This window comes from Leptosomus discolor, chromosome Z, assembly GCF_034619465.1.
Source record: "Leptosomus discolor isolate bLepDis1 chromosome Z, bLepDis1.hap2, whole genome shotgun sequence".
Taxonomy (NCBI): domain Eukaryota; kingdom Metazoa; phylum Chordata; class Aves; order Leptosomiformes; family Leptosomidae; genus Leptosomus; species Leptosomus discolor.
In genome coordinates, this window is record NC_141419.1 from 36,600,973 (window position 1) to 36,626,176 (window position 25,204).

The 25,204-nt window shown below is 40.1% G+C and overlaps 1 protein-coding gene across 1 annotated transcript in view; it reads right to left on the reverse strand.

Moving 5' to 3' along the window:
- The window catches only part of PRUNE2 (prune homolog 2 with BCH domain), a 118,563-nt gene extending 94,272 nt beyond the window's left edge, over positions 1-24,291 (reverse strand). The window contains exons 1-5 of the mRNA XM_086479211.1: positions 24,193-24,291; positions 23,518-23,720; positions 22,044-22,207; positions 12,498-12,650; positions 3,631-3,725 (exon numbers count right to left, since the gene is read on the reverse strand). Of these exons, the coding sequence (XP_086335337.1) occupies positions 3,631-3,725; positions 12,498-12,650; positions 22,044-22,207; positions 23,518-23,528 (423 nt within the window). The 5' untranslated portion in view covers positions 23,529-23,720; positions 24,193-24,291. The remainder of the gene's footprint in view (positions 1-3,630; positions 3,726-12,497; positions 12,651-22,043; positions 22,208-23,517; positions 23,721-24,192) is intronic.
- Between the last annotated feature and the right edge of the window lie 913 nt (positions 24,292-25,204).

The following is a 25,204-nucleotide window of genomic DNA, read 5'->3' on the forward strand; positions in this document are numbered from 1 at the left end:
CTGAAAGATTCACTTCTATCAAGACACTTAAAAATCAGTCAGTTGACAACTAATAAGCCAACAGACAATGGATGGAAATCACACACTGTTGACTGATACCAGCACATACATAAAAATAAAGCACTAGTATTTTTGCATTCATGTCTTTCTTCATGAGAAACTGGAGAGCAAAAGTGTACCTGCATGTGTCCTACATGTCTAAGTACTGCTGTGCAATAGTACTAGAAGTAATTATGAGTACTAACTTACAATTGACAACTTATTAGTTACCACATTTCCTTCCTTATAAAGTACAGGACTTAGAAAACATTCCCACAGATACTATGAAATCTATATCAATACTAATAAAAATAAGATTTATAGCAAGATATCTAACACAAACTTTTATTAATTTAAATTCACGGCACATTTATGACATAAAAGATTAATATCTTCACTTACAGAGAGGAAACTGAGGAAAAGAAAAAAAGTCTATTTATTTAACATAGGAAAACAGCAGTAGAGAAGAGAAAGGAACTTAGCTCCAGGTCAATACTTTGCTAAAAGGAACATCCACCCTCTCTAGAACAGAGAATTTTTTCAGATTCTACTTTCAATAACATTCTGTAAAACTTGCCATAAAAACAGAAATAAAGAAAGCTTAGAATCATTTGAGTATGTGCTACTGAGGTGTGACATCTGTTAGAATATCAGACTAATTGATCTCTGTCTTTACTATTGTGAAACTCTTGACCAAAATCAGAGCTTGGGTGTTGAGCTGCAACATTTTGACTCTTCATGATTACATACCAAACACAGCAGGAGACGCATGCTTGTGAACAGCTTACTCTATTCAATGATAATTGTATAATCATCACCTTCATTCTTAGCAGTTCAATGGTAGACCATTGAACGAAAGCAAATAAGGAAGCCCATAAAAAGCACTCTAATGAAAGATACTTTTGCATACCTGTTGATTTAAAAAAAAAAAAAAGACCTTGTGAGATTTCTGAAGAAGCAAACACATTAGAGATTCAACACCTGCAGCAAAGCCCTGTTCTTCATGTTCCCTTAATACTTAATCAGGTAACAGCTGTAGAGCACTTTGATAATAAATAACAAATTACTATTATTGCGGAGAAAATCCTGAAGTCATTAAATTTTGTGTATTCTGAGTTCATAACAGAATTCTAAACTGAATAGACACACAGGTTTGGACAGTTTTGTCTGTAATTCCCTTACATGCATTAAGTTTCTGACACTGGGTGCAGTAACTAGTGCAGAATGTTTTTACAAGCCATCTGCTTTATCATCATGCAGACCATCTCATCCCTGGCTTTAATAAAAGCAAGTAAAAAAGGTCTTGTGCTGGTCAAGCACCGTAAATCAGGGAGTTCAGAAAACATTTGAACAAAGGGAAGTAATGCAGGAAACAAAAAACTGATCTCCATCCCAACTGTGAAATTAGGAGTCCTTTTAGTACAAAGTGTGACTTTGTAAACATTATAACTAGAAAAAAAGCAGTTACACCCATGAAAAATGATCTCTTTCTGAAGCAAACTACTCACAGCAGAACAACATAGAGCAAAAAGTGAAGAAAGATACCTGTATCTTCCAGAAAAATATGATCAAAAATGCTAGTAATGAAATTACCCAGATTTGGATTAAAAAACTACCTAACATCAGTAAAACTCTGATCAGTTTGTTCTTTTTACACACAACTGAATCTCCTATTTCTTCCATGATGGCAACTAGATATATCCTAAGGAAAAAAAATTATGAAACGTTTATTGCTTGACCACCAGATCTTGACACTCCTTGAACAAAGTATGTCAGTATCAAATGTTATGTAATCACTGAAAAAAAGTTTGAAAATCTGCCTGCTTTTAGGACTATGAAAACCTACTGCTGCCAAATTCAATTTGTGAGTTGTGGCCAAAAGGAAGACAAGTTTTAGGTTATGATTAATTTGAGTATGTAGACTAGTAAAGATGAGTTCAGCCACATTTACTTGGAGCTTAGATCTGTGAAGCATAAGGCCTGCACTCTACATAGTCTACTGAAGAAGATTAAAAGGAAAATAAATAAAAAGAAAATGTAATGGTAAAGCTATCTCCTAATTACTATCCCTGTGTGTCCACCACTCACTGAAACTGACAGAATAAAAGAGAAAGATTTAAAACAAAAAAAGAGGAAGATTTTATTAAGAATTTTTTTAAATCTCATTTCCTCTTTTGGGGACTTACCTTAAAATCCTCTTTCCCCAGCCCTTTTTCTCCCAACCTTGGCATAATTTTCAGGAGCAAAATTATGGTTCATAAAGCAGTGCAGGTTTGGTGGCTAGTAAAGATTGGTTGACACTGAGAAACTAACCAAGAAACTAACAGATTCAGCTTCATTTCTTGAAGCTTTGCTGCCCAGTTTACTTTATATATTTTATCATGTAAGCAGAAATCTATGGATAATTATTAGCTGGATTTATCCACAAACTTCTTCAACCACAGAAGCACCTTATATTTTGTAAAATGCATCATAAAACATATGTTGTAAGAAATCTCATTGCATATACCCAGGGAAGAACCATTCAAGTGATTCCTTTTTTAGTACCATTTGAGGTAAAATAAGGTTTTGATTAAAGTAAAATGCAAAAGTAGAAGATGACAACCTCTTTTGCATGTCAAATCCTTTTGTATAGGTGACCTTCAGGCAAATCGTGAAATTTTAAATTGCAAATATATACTATGTAAGTGTTTCTTTGTTGCTGAGATTTTCTTCAATCTAGTTAGTTTTATTATTAATCAGTATATCAGTATGCAAACTTCCATCAGAAGTAATACTGCCGTGTTATACTTGTTCAGTGACCTAAACGTTAATATTTTTAATTAATATTTTTACATACTAAAAACTAAACATTTATGTTTACTTCAGGTCAAACTAAATAGCTACTGACATCCATAACACAAATCATCTTGAAATAATGTTACAAAACATACCATACAAGTGTTTTCCCTAAGCAATTACTAAACGTTTGGGACTCATGAAGAAAGAAAATCCAATCAGCCACTTCCAGGCTGTCTCAGGGATACTCAGAAAAACAAATCTATAGTTTTTATCCAACAGATCAAAATTCTTGGAACTTGTGCCCCATCAAGGTCCTTTTGTTTTACCAACATTTTCATTTAGGCAATGTGGCAACGGACACACTTCATTACATGGTTTCACAATAGGTTTATAGAAGGCATAAAAGAATATCCCCTCATCTCAAGAAGCTGAGAGAATGTTAGAGTTGCTTTAGAAATTGTATCTCATACTCTAAGTGAAAGGTAGGACAAAGCCCTAATTAGTAACTACCTACTGAAGAACAACAGAAAGCTCACACCTTCAATTCACCCAAAGGCTGTAATTTCCTGATGCCATTGTTTTAACACACCATGGTACAGACCAGCAGGAAGGAATAATCAGATGCATAAGAATGTAAGTCAGACTACAAACAGCTACTGCTTCTCTCAAACTTAATCAAATCTCTGAAAAGTCTGCTTATATATAATCTTGAGAAAAATTACTGGCTCAAAATCTTTAAAGATGGTTAAAGAATCTCATTCATATGCAACAGAGCTGTTTACCAACTACATTGTTTAGGTTTCCTCTTACCTCCAGTGTCATGTACAGAGTGCTAATTGCTACTTTAATTTCTCCATCTGAAATCTCCTTGAGATCCTTCAGCATAACCTCCTCAATACTTACATCTGTTTGAGAAAAGAAAGGAATTTCAATATATACAAGTATCTACAGCTAACCAGATGCAGCAACATAAACTGAAAACACAGCTTAGACCTTAATGTTGAGCCTTCTGAATTTTAGGAAATCCTATGAGAAAATTAAAATCAACATTAATATTTCAATGCTTAATGTTTCTAGAGGGATTTTTGAGCAAGGAATAGATTTTAAGGGGGGGAGGGGAACAAACGATGAAAAATTAACTCTCCTGCAATGAAGTTATGTGAACACTCACATTTTTTAAGCGAACTGAGTTCCAGTTGATGATAAATGTATAGGTAGGCCATTCCTATGGTCTAATACGAAATCACTACTATGAAACACTTCCGGAACGAGTAACATATTGAAAAGCACATGTGGAATACTATTGTATTCATAAAATATTCAGATGCAAAGCACTTAATATACTCCATAAACACAAAGTCATTCAACCTTTCTGACCTTCCTCACAAATTGATATCAACACCAATGGGTTTTTCTTATATATATTAAATGGTGAATGAACCAACTAGATGTTTAGATACCATAGAAACAGAAGTACATATTATCATCAAAAATAACAGTGTAAAACTGGAATTGCTTCACCTCGCAACCAGACATACTCGTACATCTAATGGGAGATGTCTGTCTAAAATGCTGTAAAGATTCTCAAAATAAATATGTATCGTGTACAGGAACATGGTCATATCACACCATCAAAAATACAAACATGATAGCCAAATGTCTATATAAGGAAAGCTGCAAGCCACTTACTTCAGTGTAGGGTGGCAACTAAAAAGACTGCAGACTTTCAAGCTTAGCAGCATAACATCCAAAATGTTATGTGTTTGTATAACTGATTTTTCAGAAGGAGACAAATACCAACTTAAGCCAAAGAAATGAATCCTCTCATTATTGCTCTTGTACAAAGTCCAGCTACTGCATTCAATCTAATGACAAAATGAACTGGCTAATGTTCACATATTTATATATATTTATGCATTTGTCCTTTTAAAAATATTTATAGGTAACCTGTAGAATTTCTTCTGGGCTTCAGCACACTGTGCCTCAAATAATAAACAAATTCATTAATTCAGGCCAATAAATCATTGCTTCTGCATGAAACCAAGAACTTTTTTTCTGAATTGTCCCAATACTGCCTGAAATAACAGTATCTAAGGTAAAATATTCAGCAGAGGCTACTGCCTTCAAAGGACTTCAGAAACTCAACAGCACCTTACGAATACAAATGCCACATGAATATACGCAGTGCTAAATATAATACACAGCAAACAGCAGCTATAAGACAAAAAAAAAAAAGTGTATGACACTGTCCTCCTCATGTGACATATAAAAATTATTGGCAACCAATGCTATGCAGACTGACTCTGCTATATCTACTTGTCTAAGTTTTGTGTTGGATATTAGGGTAAACTCAATGGGCCAAGTACACGACATACATTAATGAATCATCTTCCCAAGCAACTGGCAGAACTAAGAACTGAGCTCCATAAAAGCCAGTTTCACGGGGTCTCTCCAAACCAGGCTGCATTCAGTTCATTTCTGCACTATGATTCCTTGACTAATGTGTGGAGGAACTTCAGGGAACCATGTGACGATTTATAGCCCTGAACTAATTTAGCTTGTGACCTCACTGAATGAGCAAGGAAAGGAAGCAGCACTCAAATTCTGTCCTTAACTACTAGCTAGGGAAGCCATCTCAGGCTGATGGTTTGAATTCAGATGAGAGGATTCTGCAGATAGGCAGATAGAGAATGGTTAAAAAAAAAAGACTGAGTCTGCATGGACTCTGTGCATACCTGATATATCTCACAAAGAAATATCTCAGTAACTCAATACTCACTCTTTGGTAGCAACTTGGTAGCAAATGCCATTTAATAAAGACAATAAAAAATGTAAGAGTTATTGCAACAATTTTCTTCAGGCTTTCAGACCATCCCTTCAAATTCTGTGTTCAAACCTTCCCCTTTTTCATGACTGAAAAAATAACAACTTTGTTCAGCTATTTCTAGCAGAAGGAAATGAAAGAATTGCAGTTTTCCCACTGCTTCCTTAATCTTAGGCTGAAGTCAAACTCACTTGACCTGTACACAGCCCTCAATAAATCTGGGAAGGTTCAGAAGATAAAATGGACTCCCACACCATGTAAGCAATTGCAGCACAATTTCTGCACACAGGCTGACACATCGATTATGCTCTATACTTCATCAACACAAATTCTTGACTAGCATACACTTATAAAAGCAATATACGAAATAATTAATGTTTACTTTATCTGTTGCTATGGTTTAAACCCAGCTGGCAACAAAGCACCACGTGGCTGCTCGCTAACTCCTCCCCATGCCCTGGTGAGATGGGGAGGAGAATTGGAAGACAAAATATAAATCTTGTGGGTTGAGATAAGGACAGTTTAATAGGAAAATGCAAGGAGAGAAGAAATAATAATAACAATAATATTAATGAAAGAATATAAAAAGCCAGTGATGCACAATGCAATTGCTCACCACCTGGAAACTGAATCCCAACCTGTTCCCAAGCCATGATCCCTCCTCCCCTCCCTGGCCAGCTCTCCCAGTTACATACTGAGCATGACATCATATGGTATCAAATATCCCCTTGTCTAGTTCGGGTCAGCTGTCCTGGCTGTGTCCTCTCTCAGCTTTTTGTGAAAATTATCTCTATTCTATCTGAACGCAGGACATTATCTACTACTTATTCTATACCATCTACGTCATGCCCAGATTCTACACTTTCCAACGAATCACCACCACTTTTCCTGTCTTTGACATATACATCCCTCTCTCTATATATACACACAGCCCTCTGAGCACTTTAATGAGTCTGTTGAGCCCATTTAATCCATGACTTTAGGGCTCCCTCCTTTACAGAGCAGGAGAGATCGTGTGTGGTGTTGGATTGTTGCATGCTGCATCCAGAGCTCATGGCTGGAGTATTTGGCACAGCCCACACCCACAACCTGCAGGTTGAAGATGTTGATCTTGAGGAAACTGCTGGGTGCCAGTTGCTGAAGCCAGTTCAAGTTCCATCACCACTGCTCTTCGCTCAGTTTCATCAAAGTTCATCCTTCATTGATTTGGGTGATTCTTACTGTAATACCATTGATATGGCATATAGCAACTGCAGTAGTGATGACATACAGTGGTAGGGTTATTTAGCAGTTAACATCATACGATATGTTGCATCCCCGCCTTGATGGCCTGAGGTGTCATAGGCCCACGGAGCTACAAATAATTCACCCATATGTTGCAAGTCCAAATCCACCTGAGCTACTTCAATCTCAGCAGACTGATCTACCTGCTGGTTGTTTTAATGTTCTTCAGTGGTCCTGCTCTTAGGTACATGGGCATCTATGTGATGTACTTTTACAACCAGTTTCTCTAACAATACCTTGCCACAGTGGGGCAGCCCAGATGGGTTTGCCTCTGCGCTGCCAGTTGCTCTGCTTCCATTGCTGTAACCACTCCTACAGGGCACTTGTCACCGTCCATGGCCATTTTTCTTGTTCGACAATGTCTAAAGCTAGCTAGATGGCTTTCACTTCCACAAACTGGCTCGATCCACCTTCTCCTTCAGCAGCTTCTGTGACTTGTTATAGGGAACTCCACACAGCAGCCTTCCATCTCCAATGTTTTCCCACAATGTGACAGGACCCATCAGTGAACAGCGCATATTGCTTCTCATTTCCTGGTAGTTTATTATACAGTGGGGCCTCTTTAGCATGCGTCACCTCCTCCTCTGGCGATATTCTGCAATCTTTGCCTTCTGGATAGTCAGTGATCACTTCCAAAATTCCTGGGTGACTGCAGTTTCCTATTTGAGCCCACTGTGTGATCAGTGCATGGCATCAGTTGCACGATGTGTAGAGGAGACACCCCCTTTGAACATCTATCCCAGCACTGGCAGTTGGGGTGCTAAGAGGAGCTGTGCTGGAGTACCAACCACTTCCGAGGCAGGTGAAACTCTTTCATATGCTGCCAGTATCTCTTTTGCAGTTAAGAGTACAATGGGATTTGGATCCTGTGTATCCCTGACTCTAAAACCCTAGGGCTCGGCCTCGGGTCTCCCCAGGTGCTTTGTGCCAGAGGCACCAGGTAGGGCCATTCTCCCCTGCTGCAGTGTGGAGCACATTTTTAACACCTTGTCCTGCCTGGACTTGCCTGGGGGCTACTGCATGGACTATCTCCTGTTTAATTTATTCAAAAGGTTGTTGTTGCTCAGGGCTCCGTTTAAAATCGTTCTTCTTCCGGGTCACTTGAGACAGTTCACAATCAGACTATAATTCGGAATATGGATCCTCCAAAACCCCACAATGTCTGAGAAAGCTTGTGTTTCCTTTTCCTAGTTGGTGGAGACATAGCTGCAATTTTGTTGATGGTAAAACCCACCTTCAGAAGAATTTGAACTACTTTCTTCCCTTTCTCAAAAAACTCCTCTGCTGTGTCGCCCCATACAATAATGCCATCAATGTACTGCAGGTGCTCCGGAGCTTCACCCTGTTCCAGTGCAGTCTGGATCAGCCAATGGCTAATTGTGGCACTGTGTTTCCACCGCTGGGTCAGTTGATTCCAGGTGTACTGGACACTCCTCCAAGTGCAAGTGAACTGTGGCCTGCACTCTGCTGTCAAAGGGATTGAGAAAAATGCATCAGTGATATCAGTTGTGACGTGCCACTTGGCTGCCTTCGACTCCAGTTCATATTGAAGTTCTAGCATGTCCAGCACGGCATCACTCAGTGGTGGCATGACTTCATTCAGGCCACAATAGTCTACTGTTAGTCTCCACTCTCCACTAGATTTTCACACTGGCCATATAAGGCTGTTAAATGGTGAGGGTTTTGCTGATCACTCCTTGGCTCTCCAGTCAACCAATCAGCTGATGGATGGGAATCAGGAAGTCTCGGTGCAATATTGCCGCAACTGCAGTGTTGTGGTAGTGATTGTCAGCTGTTGTTCTTTAACGTTCAGTAACCCAGAAAGGTCCTCTGGCAGAGTAGACAGCGGTTCAATTTCCTCTGTCTCCAAGGCAGCTATACCAAAGGCCAACCGGTACCCTTTTGGGTCCTTGAAATACCCCCTCCTGAGGTAGTCTATGACAAGGCCTCTGGACCAGTCACAGTGGGGTGTTTATGCCACTCATTCCCAGTTAGACTCACCTCAGCTTCCAGTACAGTTGGCTGTTGAGATTCCCCCGTCACTCCAGAAATACAGATGGGTTCTGTCCCTTTATAGGTCAACTATACCTGGCACTGGGGTACATTGTGCACAGGTGTCTACTAGAGCCTTATACTGCTGTGGGTCTGACGTGCCAGGCCATTGAATCCACACAGTCCAAAAAACCCAGTTGACCCTTTCCTCCACCTGGCTGGAGACTGGGCACCTCCAGTCCTGGTCATAGTATTTGTTACTCACTTTTGGTAAACATGAACCAGAAGTCCCTTCAAGAGGATCAGAAGTGAGATCAGCCCTTCTGCTCTCTCTGAGGAACTGCCCACTGCCAACTGGAGCAGCATTTTTCCAGGAAGAACCCCCTTTAGTGAATTTTCTTTGCAACCCACATACCCATGCTTCATACCCACATACCGGTCAAGGTAAGTTTTTCCATTCTGCTGCCTCATGTCCTCTCTGTGGTCACATAGGTAAAACCACAGGGTACGCCATGATGTGTATCTTCTATATCCTCTCTCTTGAGCAGAGGAACACTTACTCCTGACAGCTGAGATACAGGCCCATACAAGTCGGGGGCAGAACTTACCCTTGAATTGCTGGAACTCTCAGGACAGTTTCTGGGCTAGCATGTCTGGCAGTTTCTCCACAATTGAGACACAGGTCCATAGGGAGGAAGAGAGACTTCCTTCATATTGCTGGAGTTGGCCAGCCACTTCATCCACCGTTTGTCCATCACCTTCTTTCCAGGACATTACTGCCAATACTGTTGGCATACAATGGTGGTGAACTTCACAGAAACTTACGCCACATGGGTTGTGTGCATTGGACTTCATCTGGATCTGTGGGTAACTGCTCATTATCTGGATTTTTATAAATCACCTCCAGCACAGCTAGTTCCTTCAGGTACTGGATACCTCTCTCCATAGTAGTCCACTTGCCTGGGTGACATGTAACACCTTCCTTGAAAGACTACCTTTTCTTCATGCCTGACAGAAGTTGAGGTTTGTGTCTTTTTTCTAATCGCCTTGTCAATGCCCCCTTCCCTAGAGAGGGAGCCCAGTTGCTTGGCTTCCCTACCTTCTAATTTGAAGCTACTGGCCCCATTATCCCAGCATCGGAGCAGCCAGGTAACAATGTGTTTCCCTGGATGGGAAGCTGAAATCCTTTCACATGTTTCACAGCTCAGTCAGGGATAGGGATTGGGTGATTCTCTCTGTTTCTGCCACTTTCTCCTGTTCTCATGATGACCCTGGTTCATCTACACCCCCCACTAAGCAAACTGATCCTTTTGTGTATACAGGAGCAACTGATACCGGCATAGGTTGGTTCAGCTGAGTGCCTGTTGCCAGGGTTTGAGTAGCTACAGTGCTTTTTTTTTTTTTGCTATGAAAATATCTTTTCACATCCAGCTTCTAATATAGATCCTTTAGTAGTCTGTTAGTAACATGTTCAAAGTCCAAAGCCATCAGCAATCTCAACTGTCATTATATAGCCTATACAAAACATCTGAGCCATCAAGACCAGGTTCCTTACAGAACAACACAAAGTTCCTTACAGAAAATGCAACACGTTTCAATTAGTTTTTGACAGTTTTTCTAAAGCAGCCAAAGCCTTAATGGACTTTGAGCCAGAATATCCTGCTTGATTGTAGAAATTAACTTTTCTGTTCAGGCCAGAGGTATGTTGCAGAGAAGCACAGTTGTGATGCGGAGAGGGGATGGAGGAGTGGAGCTCTGCAAACCATATGACTGTATGTGACCCAGAGTCTGTGGTGTGCTAAGTGATGCTAAGTGTCATGTCTTGCACCTAGGGAGGAACAACCCCATGCACCACTATAGGTTAGGGTTTGACCTGCTGGAGAGCAGCTCTGCAGAGAAGATCCTGGGAGTTCTGGTGGACAGCAAGTTGACCATGAGCCAGCCATGTGCCCTTGCGGCCAAGGCAGATAATGGCATCCTGGGGTGGATCAAGAAGAGTGTTGCCAGCTCTCTTCCCCCTCTACTCTGCCCTGGTGAGGCCACATCCGGAGCGCTGTGTCCAGTTCTGGGCTCCCCAGTTCAAGAGAGACAGGGAACTACTGGAGACAGTCCAGCGGAGGACTACTAAGATGATGAGGGGACTGGAGCATCTCTCTAATGGTGAGAGGCTGAGAGACTTGGGGCTCTTTAGCCTGGAGAAGAAAAAGCTGAGAGGGGACCTTATCAATGCTTATAAATATCTAAAGGGTGGGTGTCAAGAGGATGGGGCCAGGCTATTTTCATTAGTGCCCAGTGACAGGACGAGGGGGAACAGGCACAAACTGGAGCACAAGAAGTTCCACCTGAACACGAGGAAAAACTTTCCTTTGAGGCTGCCCACAGAGGTTGTGGAATCTCCTTCTCGATATTCAAAACCTGCCTGGATGCAGTCCTGTGCAACCTGCTGTAGGTGAACCTGCTTTAGCAGGGGGGTTGGACTAGACGATCCCCAGAGGTCCTGTCCAACCTCTGCCATTCTGCGATTCTGTGACATAGCAATAAGAGCATGCTGGCTTGAACATCCCAAGGGTATTCAAAATTCCCAAAAGCTGTTGTAATAAGCCTGAAGGAGAAAGGAGAGGTGAAAGAGCAGGAGAAAGTATCCCACCCTGTCTTCCCCATAGATTGGGTGCAATTGCTAATAAATTCCAAAAGAAGGCGCCCAAGGTATGGGCCTGAAACAACACCACATACAAATACCAGCTTAATCTTATCACCAATGATGCAGTAATATCATAAATAGGTATTAGCCAGTACAGCATAATGATAGTCCTGATCCCTTTCCCAAAGGTGACAAACATCACTGCAAGGAATACATAGTGCTTATAAGTATTTACATACCACCACCATGTAAACGAATAAACAAACACTGTGACCAGTGACTATTTAACTCATATAAGAAACGCGTATAACAAATCTGTTTTAACACGCTCTGGTCAGATCTGCCATTATCTCAACTTTTTGATCCTCATGTTGGGTGCCAAAAACAACTGTCATGGTTTAGGCCCAGCCAGCAACTAAGCACCACATGGCTGCTCGCTCACTCCTCCCACCTTTTATGTTAATAAAAGAATATATGAAAGGAGTGATGCACAATGCAACTGCTCACCACCTGGAATCTGACGCCCAGCCCCAAGCCACAATCTCTCTCCTCCCCCCCCCCACCCCAGGCCAGCTCCCCCACTTATATACTGAGCATGACAGTATAGATATACTCCCTTGCTAGTTGAGGTCAGCTATCCTGGCTGTGTCCCCTCCCAGCTTCTGATGAAAATTAACTCTATGCTAACCAAACCCAGAATATCTCTAAAAGCAATACTGGATTATTTAGGAGTTCAGTAGTTCCTCAACAGAAATCACAATTCCATGATTCAGAATGTAGGCCACCTAATTTAAAATTAAATATAATACATGTAACTGTCATTGAAGGTAGCATGCTGCAACTATTTTCACCACACACAATGAGCTGATATATTCTGATACAGTTACATCACTAAATTTGTAAAAGGTCTGAAAAAATAGAAGCAAGTTGCACTACCTTGTGGGTTAAAGTGACTGTCCTGGAGAACAGAGATAATTTCCTCTCGTGGGGGAAGATCTGGAAACTTTTCCTCTAGCATTGACAGTACTTTCTCCTGCTGTTCTGTAATTCTGCCAGCCTCCAAAGACATGCACTTGAAGAGAATGCTTCCTGAAACATTGAAAGACAAAAATCAATGCCTCCTGTAAACAGGAAAGAGGTATGACAGAAACAAGAATGTTTACTGTATCGCCACCCGAGTCCTTTCCTTCTTGGAGGTTGTTTCCACTGACAAGTTCACTGAATTAGATACTGAATGCTTTTCACACAGAAACATCCTTCTAACATGAACGTAGTTTCTAAAATCTGAACTGGATGGCTTGTCAGTGTCTATGCTACAACTAACTGTCTGGTCCCAGTGCTGCCACAGCGAGTGCAGCATGCTTCTGTACATCCAACACAGCTCTGCGGCTTGGCCACTAGCAAGCAGTGGGACACCAGGACTTGTTCAGCTCTCTAAGCATTAGACCAAGTGTTGGTATGCTCGAACACCATAAATCCACATTGCCAACCTTCCTTCTACAGATGTGTCAATGAACTACTACAATGGACATAAGGAAGAAATTCTTCCCTATGGGGGTGGCGAGACATTGGAAGAGGTTGCCCAGCGAAGCTGTGGCTGCCCCCTCCCTGGAAGTGTTCAAGGCCAGGCTGGATGGGGCTTTGAGCAACCTGGTCTAGTGGAAGGTGTCCCTGCCCATGGCAGGGGGGATGGAACTAGACAATCTTAAAGTCATTGGTCATTTTGGTGTAACTGGCTCTGGCTAATTCCTCGTCAATGAACACACCACAGCACATTCAGCCAAACAAAATGATACATTCCATTTTAGAATTTAAGAGAGGCATAATCCAATAAATAACTTCACCATAATTGCTCTTACAATACAGAGGTAAGTTTGATGTCTTTTCAGACAACTGTGTGCTGCATATATTCCATCCTGGAGACTGGCATCCCATTTACTAACATACCCAAAGACAGTCTTTGCTTCCAGTTACTCACACTAAATTAAGGATAATAAAATCTTATACTTCAGTATTGAAATTATTTATTACAGTACTGTGCACAGGGATTTCACATAACTGTATGATTGCATTGCATCATGCTAGGTCAATGAGCAAAACAGTAAATAGTGTAAGATAGTTATTGTAAGACAAAATGTTTAGGCTTTAGCACAGAGCCAGGAGAGGAAAAGAAAAACTTGGACACAGCCATCCTCAGTCTCACTAGACTGTCTAGGACCCAAACATCTAGTACGTGTCTGTTTTCCCCCTACACCATTGTCACATAAAATAATGAAAAGCATTTCTTCAAAATTCATAAAGCACTTGCAAGACAAACCAGTTTTGCCATGCTAAGTACACACCTCTTTATTAGACAAATCCTGGGTGGATTAAATAATATGTAATGCTCAACAAGCCAAAAGCTGTTCCCCAACAGATATTAATTTCTGGAAATTCACATACATGAAATTCCATTCTGTGTTTCTGTTACAGATATTGTAACTGCCAATATCCTTTTAATTCTCAGCATCCCTTTCTTTATGCCAGTCTTATTATCACTTTAAGACAATGCTCTGGCCCTATTTGACAGTATCAAAAATATTCAAGAAATACAGAGTGCATGAAAATCATGTATACTGACCCAGACTGACATTTGTAAATCTAGGTACACAAAACATGGCTCCATAGCAAGCAGATTTCAGATACCTACAGGTAAATAACTGATATATAAGGCACCCAAGATACCTATATATGTATTAGCAAGGACTATTTTTCAGTCCCTTTTCCATGAAGCAAGTTTCTCAATCAGTAGCCTATAGGATAATTCATCTAACAATATCACTTCGTTGTTCCTACCTCTAACAAGATAACAGTGCCTGTGCTACATATTCTTGTCCATACCTTGGGAAGGGCAGTGATGAGTTAGACAGCCCACAGCACACTCCCAGTAACCACAAAGCTGCACCTGGATAAATGGCAGCTCAGGGACCAGGTTGTAAGAATTATTTTAGCTGTAGCAATCCCTTGCTTTTTTCAGCACCCTTTTTTCCTTCCTCTAAGAGTAGACAGGAAAATTGCTTATGCACACACAAAGGAAATGGAGACTCCAGCAGAGGGTACCAGACCTACAATGTGTGCTCAAATTCATAATACAATTACCTACTGGAGGGAAGATGCAGCATATCCCATATAGCCTCCCAGCAGCACTAGGATGAGCTAGGCAGTCTGTCTATCTGCATAAGTCCTCAGACACAAATATTTCAAACTATTACCACAGCTGTGTGTGCTTCAAGGGGGAAATATTTGTGGAAGACCAAGAAGAGAAAATCTTAACACAAACATACTGGAAAATGCAGTAAAATGAGAGGTGTGGGTCGTATATCAAATCAAACTCAACAGTTTTGAAGTTAACATGAGGTGAGCATCGTTGTGTGCCTAATTACACAGAAATAATTACTATCAGTACCAGCAGTTTCTGGTTCATTTTGGCTCCAGATACCACAAATCATTCCAACCTAATTACAGGATTGATTGTGAAGAACCGCCCACTGTAGGAGAGGATCACGTTCTAGACCATCTAAGGAACCTGAAGGCGCACAAGTATATGGGACCTGATGAAATGCATCCACAGGTCCTGAAGGAACTGGTGGATGCAGTGGCTAAGCCACTATCCATCATATTTGAGAAGTCATGGCAGTCCAGCAAAGTTCCTGATGACTGGAAAAGGGGAAACATGACTACCATATTTAAAAAGGGGAAAAAGGAAGGCCCAGGGAACTACAGGCCAGTCAGTCTCACCTCTATGCTGGGCAAGAACATGGAGCAGATCCTACTGGAAACTATGCTAGGGCACATGGAAAATAAGGAGGTGATTGGTGACAGCCAACATGGCTTCACCAATGGCAAATCACGACTGACAAACTCAACTGCCTTCTACAATGGGGTTACAGTGTCGGTGGATAAGGGAAGTGCAACTGACGTCATCTACCTGGACTTGTGCAAAGCATTTGACACTGTCCCGCACAACATCCTTGTCTCCAAATTGGAAAGACATGGATTTGACAGATGGACCACTTAGTGGATAAGAAATTGGCTGGATGGTCGCACCCAAAGAGTCATGGTCAACAGCTCAGCGTCCAAGTGGAGACCAGCGACGAGTGGAGTTCCTCAGGGGTTCATATTGGGACCAGCACTGTTTAACATCTTTGTCAGCAACAGGGAAAGTGGCATTGAGTGCACCCTCAGCAAGTTTGCCGACAACACCAAGGTGTGTGGTGTAGTTGGCACGCTGGAGGGAAGTGAGGCCATCCAGAGGGACCTTGACAAGCTGGAGAGGCGGGCCTGTGCAAACCTCATGAAGTTCAACAAGGCCAAGTGCAAGGTCCTGCACCTGGGTCGGGGCAATCCCAAGCACAGATACAGGCTGGGTGATGAGTGGATTGAGAGCAGCCCTGGGGAGGACTTGGGGGTGTTGGTGGATGAAAAAACTGAATATGAGCCAGCAACGTGCACTCATAGCCCAGAAAGCCAGTTGCATCCTGGGCTGCATCAAGAGAATTGTGGCCAGCAGGTCGAGGTGATTCTGCCCCTCTACTCCGCTCTGGTGAGACCCAACCTGGAGTGCTGTGTTCAGCTCTGGGGCTCCTAGCATAAGAAAGACATGGACCTGCTCAAGCAAGTCCAGAGGAGGGCCACGAAGATGACCAGGGGTTGGAGCACCTCCCCTGTGAGGACAGGCTGAGAGAGTTGGGGTTGTTCAGCCTGGAGAAGGCTCTGGGGAGACCTTTAAGTGGCCTTCCAGTACTTCAAGGGGGCCTATAGGAAAGATGAGGAGGGACTCTTTTATCAGGGAGTGCAGTGATAGGACGAGGGGTAATGGTTTCAAACTGAACGAGGGGAGATTTAGATCAGCTGTTAGGAAGAAATTCTTCACTGTGAAGGTGGTGAGGCACTGGAACAGGTTGCCCAGAGAAGCTGTGGCTGCCCCCTCCCTGGCAGTGTTCAAGACCAGGTTGGATGGGGCTTTGAGCAACCTGATTTAGCGGAAGGTGTTTCTGCCCATGGTAGGGGGGTTGGAATTAGATGATCTGTAAGGTCCCTTCCAACCCAAACCATTCTATGAATCTATGAACTGAGCAATAACAGGTTTTATCCAGTCAGTTCTCAATTTCAACTAAGCTAGAAGACAAATGCAGAACTATGTCCTTCCTAAAACATAATAAAAGCTCAACCATAAAGAAACACTCAAATTAAGACAGTTTTTGAGTCTCAGAATTTAAGGAAAAGTATTTTTTCCTGTTTCTTACTGAAAAAAATCCCAAATTATTAAAATAAAATAAAATAGATTATTTAGTTAATAATAATCTATGTTTTTCTATGTCAGTATTTCAAGCAGGTAATGTTCCCATTCAGCACAGGCAGTTTCTACTGTGAAGTTCAGGGCTGAGCCAGCAAATTAAACTGACTAGCTCCACGCCTGATGTAGCCCAGCCCTTTAGAGCCAAGCTAAAGGGAACTGGGACACAAGAGAGGAAAGGAGTTGAATAAAGAAAAGGAAGAGTCTAATATTTCTCCAGCTGCAGGAAACAGGAGAACTAGCAGCAGAAATTTGTGGTTACACCAACACAGGTTCTAGCAGACCTCCTTCCCTGTTTTGCATCCCAGTACCCTTTTGCTTGGCTCTAAAAGAGCTGGGCTACATCACAGCCTGTCTCTGATTCTAACACATGCCTGAACAACAGCAGCTATGGAGCACCAAAAGTCATCGTACCTGTTTGCTAAAATAACACATAGATTTCTTTCACACCAAAAATTCTACTATAGTGTTGCAGCAGCATTGCTCATGAAAAAAACACTAGCTTAATTCTCCTAAACACATGGATTGGTGGAAGGAAACTTTTACATTATTTCTACAGGTACTAGTGTGCACTTGTCCCTCGCTTTCACATGTGTGACAAATTCTCGGTTTCTTCAGTGGTAAGGCCATCTTGGATTTGGTCTCACCTTTGGCAGGACATAGACATTACTGTAAAGCTGTAAAATCAGAATGTGTTTAGACATGCATTGTACTGCAGTGTTTAACTGGAAGCCTTTGCCTTTTCCTGCTCAGTTCATCTCAGGGTTAATCCCTTCGCGTATTTTGATCAGGGTTGACATCTCCAAAGAGCAAAGCAAATTTAGAAATTTTGGGATTTATCACTTAATACAAGAACGAAATGCAGTCAGAAATAATGCCTTATCATAGGTAGACATCTTAGAAAGGTTTTTAAAAGGCTGGTTTTCCCACTTGTAGTGGGAATATTGTATTGCTTGCAATTTCTAACTTCTGCTAGGATGAAAGCAAGAAAAGGATCCTTCTCAAATTAACAGGGTGTCAGTGAGCCCTGAGATCAACATTTATTCTTCCTTCATTCTTTAATACTATGCTCATCAGCAGGAAAGAAAGGCACATGTTTTCTCTCCCAGGCATCCTCAGCATCCCTGTGAGGGTTAAGACACCAGGTAGTTTACAGTAACAGTTCACTTAAGGTACTTTTGCTTGGCCAAAGCTCAGCAATCCATTTAGTCATGTGCTCTCTTGTAAGTACCTGCCGCAAAAGAGATACATAGGCTCAGAAATCTCCTGCAGATTTTACTGAGTGCTGGTGCGACTCCCCCAGGGTTTCTGAAAGTGTAATGGAGGCTGCTCTGTCTGCTGACAAGCATAGAAAAAAGAAATACATAGTGGGTAATGTAAGACTCAATATTATTTCTTGTGTACATCACATTACATTACAGATATTTTTTTCCAAAGGAAAGGTCACTAGAAAATAGGCTAGGACTCTTTAAAAAATGTGCATTTTATTCTTTTTTGCAAAGCAGTTTGGAAGTGGAGCACTAGTTTTGCCAAAAGCAACTGCTGTGCATTAATATTAAACATGATCTAATGAAGGCAGAAGTCATTTTGGGAAAACATTAAGAACAGCACAAGCATCTCCTGAATTCTAAGTTTATGTCTGAGAGAAACAGTCAATGAAAATATAGGCATTTCTCCTGTCAAGATTTTGTTCCATGGCCTGCAAAAATAAAGGACAGGGAAAAGGGGAAAACCAACAGTCCTTCACGGAAAGTATACTTCAACACTCCCCACTCCAAAAAAACCCACAAACCAGAAGTGTAAAACGGACCCAAGCAAGCAATCTTCATTGTAATCAACAGGAAACCCATAAAGCTGGAACAAAATGTAATTTGGGGGAGGGAAGGAGGCAGGGGGGAAGCATTGCCTCCAAGAAAACTGTGTCTTTAGATGAAAACAAACTTAATCAGTCCAAGTCAGTGCAGCGTTTGGTGCAGTTCAGAAGGTTCCTTTCTTTCTGGCATACATAAAGGATGCATCAATTAGGGAATATGTGAATCATCTGATTGATGTACAAGACAGAACAAAGAAAAAAAATTGGCATAATTCCCAAAGTCCTTAAAAGGGCACTTCTTAACATTTGTCTGGGTGGCTAGAATAACAAAGTGATCTTCTCTATTGAAAGTCAGACTGCCCCAACAGGGCGCAGAAAGACCTCAGCTATGCAGCTCATAATTAGGAAAAGCAGACTCACACAAGAAAAAAAAAAAGAATTGCTGATGCTCTTGCTGTAAATCTGTCTCTTTACATGTTGCAGTCTGCATCCTGTGGCATCCATCAAGGCCTTATACAAATAAACATAAGGAGGCATTTTTGAGAGTGCACTGACCCGAGATACCTGACAGTGAGTGCTTGGAAACATCCTTGCCAGCTGGCTGCAACAGAAAATGTAATGATTCAGCAGTTTAATGGATCCTGAGTTTGGCAACAGACCCCTTGTAAACATCTCTGGGGAAATAAAATAATACAGGCCCAAGACTCTGGCAGGTTCTATAATTGTTTGCTTCTGGCACAAATCCAGGGACAGCACAATCTCGAACTTAAGGCAAATATGGGTGTACAACGCTCTGACTCTCCAAGCAGGCTCTATTCAAAGCCCAAAGGTAGAATTAACTTATAGCATGTCTGATGGGGAGACAAAGATACTAGAAAAGCATTCAGCTGAAAAAAATGTTGTTAAATATTAAACTGCCTAAATCAAAAATGCTCAGTTTCACAAGAAAAGTCTTTTCTCTTTACTTTTTTTTTTTAATGCAACACAGAAAAGCAAGTGAAGTTTGTTTAAAGGCGAAACATGGCAGGCTATACACATCTGCCTTTGTTATTAAAACAAAAAATAATTGCTAACAGACTGTGATAAAAAAAGAAGTTTGAAAAAGAGGCAACAAACGAGGCTGGTACAGCCACTCCAGGATAATTTTTAAAACATGAGATATTTGTAATATCTTACAAGTCTTCTACAAAAATACTCAAGAGGAGCTCCCAGCTCAGAGACTCAGATGTTAGGATCTCTCAGCTGTTTTATGAAAATAAAATCCTAATTCTTAGCACTTTGACTTCCACTTTGGCCTTCTGTACTGAACTTCCCCTGAAATTTATACATACTAACAAGATGCAGATTTACATTGGAAGTAACATAATGAGTAGGACCTTTTCACTGGCTTTACACCCGTAGAGTACCACCAGAGAAAAGGGCCATCCTGCAAGCTCCTACACACACATTCACTGGCAGTGAAAATGAAGCAGCCACCCCTCCTTCCAGACCATGATATGTGGTCCCTTTGTTTCCTGTGCTCACAGGCAAGATGAAAATCAAAAGCTACACTTTATGGGCAAGGACTTTGACAAAAGGCCATAATTACACAGAGAAACACAAAAACTAGACTTGGATATGTTGTATTTGATCTTTTATTTTCAGACTGCTTGTAGTTTGATCTGCCATCTACATACATTTATATCTAGATTTTTTTTTTTATCTTATAAAAACCCATAATGCGATTCACTGATTTTTCTGAATTTGCAATGGAAGGTTCTCAAGTACCAAAAACCCTTCTAGTTAAAGACACCCACAAGAGGATTCACTGTATTGTTTAGCCTTCTATATGTACAAACTGCATTTCTGGGAGAAGTAGAAAAGCATCAAGTCACAAGTACAGCTGTGTTTTGTTGTTTAGGCTTTGTCAACCACTTCTCATATCATGCAAGAGAAGATAGGCAGGGAATCCTATATCCACTAAGTTCCTCAAACATGTGCAACCAAACACAATGATTAAAATTAAGTTACTAATTTTTTTAAAAAAAATTAGCTACTACCATCTTCCAAACTGGAAGTGCTATCTCTAATGCAAACACTTTCAATATATCTCTAAGAAAAGCACTTTGTTTTAATTTGGATACAGACTAGAGAGACAAAACATGCAGACACTTACAACCATGTAGAGTACTTGAACATGTTCTTATTCATTTTTCAGAGTACTGCCTCCTGACTCTTTCCACCATCAAACAAGTATCCTGAGAGATCCCCAAAAGCCTCTTTTGGTTCTGCCTCCAAAATCTATTATTATGTTTGGTCATTTGCCTAGATTCCTGTACAGCTACTCAACAGGAATTTGGAGCTTACAAAAAATATTTCATGGCAGGATTACTAGACCTTATTAGCACGGAAAGATACCAAAAGAGCAGGCTAAATACTGTGTTACTGTTAATGCTTCTTCTATGGAAACATAACAAAAAATAAAAATTACCTTTTGTAATTTCTCATAACATACGCATTACACTAGTTATCACAGTGATGAGTACAATGACAAGCCAAGACTTCAGCAGCTTCTGAAATCTAAGTGTTGGTAAGCTTTCATAATCCTCATTAAACATGCCCACATTCATTTCTTAAAAGGGCATTTAACAGTGGCACATCAATTAAAACCAAAACACTTTAAAATTCATTAAACACTATTAAAATTCAGTAAATAACTTAAAAGGAGCAATCAGTTCTTTTCAACTCCAGTTTTGTTTCCAATTGAAGAGTTCTGCTGCAGCAAATAAACTGAGGAAATTAATACAAATGATGAACTACAAAGGCAGAAACAAAAATATTTCTGACTGTTGAAGCCCCATCGTTTGTACTTTACTGGGCATATGATACAAAAGAAAAGGAGAGCGCAATGAAGATTTGGTTACAACGTTTTTAAACAGTAAAAGTTTTGCATCACACCACTAAAACATCATTCTATAAAAAGGTACTGCCATCGGGAGAAGCTTTAACATGTAAATATTAGATTCCAATCCATATTGTTGTCCACAATGCCCCTGGAATCGACGAACTGCACAGCTTTTCCAGCTACCCAGCTGGTGTGTCGACAGCTCCATTTAATATTCTTGTCTAGTGATACAGCAAAGACTTCTCATGCCTATTTTTAAATGCACATTTTTAATATTCAATATAATGTTACTCTTTAACAAACTCTTTACTCCCTGCTTCTTTTATGAAGCTTCCCGTGGTCTTTAAAGGGATTGTTAACCAAAGAATGGATCACACTCTTTCTGCATGAGCAGATTCAGAAACACTCCATTAAACCTTTCAGTATTTAATATAAAGAGTAATCTCTCACCTCTGAGGAGATAAGCCAGTTGCTGAGTGATTAACTCTGGTGCCTCTTGAAGAATCTCTTTTACTACTAAAGAGGAAGAAGATGCTTGTAACTCCAGGCTGCCATCACATTGCTCATCTGGATTGATGACTTTGACAACAGCTGATTCCAAACTTTTATCCTCACTATCAAGCAAATTTAAAAATTACATATATTTTTCTTTCTAGCTGCTTAGATAACCCAGTAAAACAGTGCAATTTTTTTTTTTTTTAAATTCTGGACTATAACACTGTTGTTATTGCTACTTGAAGTTTGCTATAAAGCCAAAGAATGTCACAAAGAAGTCCTAAGACTGATTTTTTTTAATGAAGTGTTCACAGTGGTTTTATTGCTTGATACATCACTAAGACTTAAATATTTACATATTATTTAAAAATAAATATTTAAAAAAAAAATCTACATGTACTAAAAATATCACTCTTTATATAGGGAAGATTTGGGATTTTCCCCATTGAATATTTCGAAAACATAAAAAAGATTTTTTTTTCATTTAGACACTTTATGTTTCTGCTTATAACATCAATAACAAAACCAAATTATATTTAATAATATAAAACGCTAATCATAATTCTTCAGAAGGAAGAAACAGAAGAAGAGGCAGTAACAAACAAAATGCAAATATTATGGATAATTTTTAATTTGAAAAAGTGAATGATGTACTGAGCTGACTGCAGTTAAAGAATCAATAGCTATGAGATTTACACGTATTTCTCATTTTAGATTTTCCCTACTTTTATTCTAATTACAAACGCCTCAGAGTAGGATAAGGCCATAGCTAAACAGGATGTTACTCATCTAAAACGAAGTTCTAAAGAGAGTTGGAAGTAAACAGCATCCTTCACTCTGGGCAAGACAGGCAGACCATTATAAAGAGGCTCCCTATAAAAGATGCACTACAGGTTTGTAAATATTCCCTCTTAAGGATGGGTATAGAGACTATGGTCTTCCACAGAGCAAGTCTGAGCCTCTGGCACTCAGGACATTTTGACAAAAATGCTACAGTCTGTAAGGACTGAAATAATCTAGCAGCCATCTTAACAGCACATATGCAAGTGTGCTGGCATCTCCAAATCAATGTGAGAGTCTTAATGCCTTTAGTGAAAGCTAAGAAGCAGGAAAAAAATCTGATCTGTTATTTACTGGTCACAGGAAACTTCCAGACTATTTAAACTAAATTAAAATACCTAGTCTAAGCTGTGTGAAAATACAAGGTCCTTAAAAAAAGGGAGTTCCATTAAAAGTGATGGAAAGATGACTATTTAGTTTCTTACATTTATTTGACATAATGGGAGACAAAATATATTTTAACCTCCTCTTTTTTTTTGGTCTGTGTTAACATAGCAATATCAATATTAATGCAGTAAAAATGTAAAATATAATTTTTGAAACAGCTCAAACCCGCATAAGCCATCTTGCTGTACATACAATGCAATACCTTGTCAGCATGTTGCTGTTTACAAGTGTTAAAGACAATTTCCCTTCAGCATTCAGCTGGTGCAAATTGATTTCATCTCGGAAGATATGGAATGACTCCGGGATATTCAGCTCCTCCAATATAAATCTTGTCTCTGTGAAGTAGCTAAAGTCTCTTCTTGGTATGTTCAACACGGGTAAGCAAAGAACATCAGGAGGACTGACCTGTAACGTAGGCGTGCACTTGTCAGAGTTGCATAAAATAAGACCTGGATTTTATTAGGAAGATGTTTCAACAGAGTAAGGAATTAGAAACAGTCTGAATTTTCTCTTTGTTTTTTTCCCCTACTACTTCATTTTTTAAAAAACATCTTTTGCCTTTTTTCTTGTTCTTCTGCCTCTGTTTGCCTCACACAGAACCACTGGGAAACCAGGAAGGAGAAAGAACGATGTACAGGGGTGATTTTTTGCTGCTGTTGAATAAGCCACCTAATAGCCATTCATTAATTTTTGTACAGAAAGAAATGTACATTGTTTCTATCTAAAAACCTCACCTCTGATTATAATAAAATCATTGTCCAGAATAATGTTTTTACAGTATTGTATTATATACAGTATTTTCATTGACTTAACAATGAGGTGTCTGTAACAACCTGGAACAAATGAGTTAAGACAATCTGTCCATGTTTTCCATTACCTTGTCTAGAAAGTAGGCATAGGCCAGAGTAGAAATGAGTGAATCCAAATCACAGGATTTATTCCCAAGAACAACATGGACTTTCTCCAGGCGTTTGCTCCTGTTCTGTAACACATCAGAAGACAATTGCAATGAGTGACAATGACAAGAAAAAATAAAGCCCAATCATCAAAACGCTTCAAAAGACAAGTTAAATATCAGGCATTTTGCTCAGTTGTAGCGCTTTTAACTCTTGGCTGAAGGAATGCACTTACTGTGGAATCGGACATGTTTCCTCAGCTTCACAGATCCCAAGAAAGCCAAGAAAACTGGGTTTCATAAGAGTCCCCATTTTAGAACCCTAAGGAGATCTAACCTGACAGAAGTCCCTTTAGCAGCGAAGTAACAGACAAGCTGCTTCATGCCTATGTGAAAAAAGCTTCTGAAAATACCTCACAAATCTAGTAAGAAAAGCAGGCCCAAAGAGTGTGGAAATAACACAGCAAATGATACATAGAAAGTTGTAATTTTAATTGTCCCTTTTTTCTTTGATCAGCTGAAATCAGTAACTACAAACAGTAAGCAGCCTTTACACTGACTCTTCAGAAGCTGAACATGTCCAGCCAAGCACTGAGTGCTTTGAGTTCTTCTCATTTGCAAAGGGAACTGAGTCTGTTCCACATTTAATAAAATTAGGAGCACTCCAAACACAAGGGAAAGTAAAGACAGACCAACTGTGTGAAATCAAAATATTGCAGGGAAGTGTCTGCTTTCTTTATAATTGCATACACAAAATGTAAGGTCATGTTTTTCTCTTGTGCACATCATTAATGTCAAGCTAGCTGCATGGAAATATTCCATTTTATTTTCTTTTAAAGAGCTACGCTTCTTAATTTGAGAAACATATCTGACTGACACTAAGGTAGATGTTTCCTGACCAAATATATGCAATGTTGTTGTTGTTGCCATATACAGGCTGATGTATTTTTGTTACTTTGAATCAGGATATCAAACAAAATTTTAATCTTTCAAC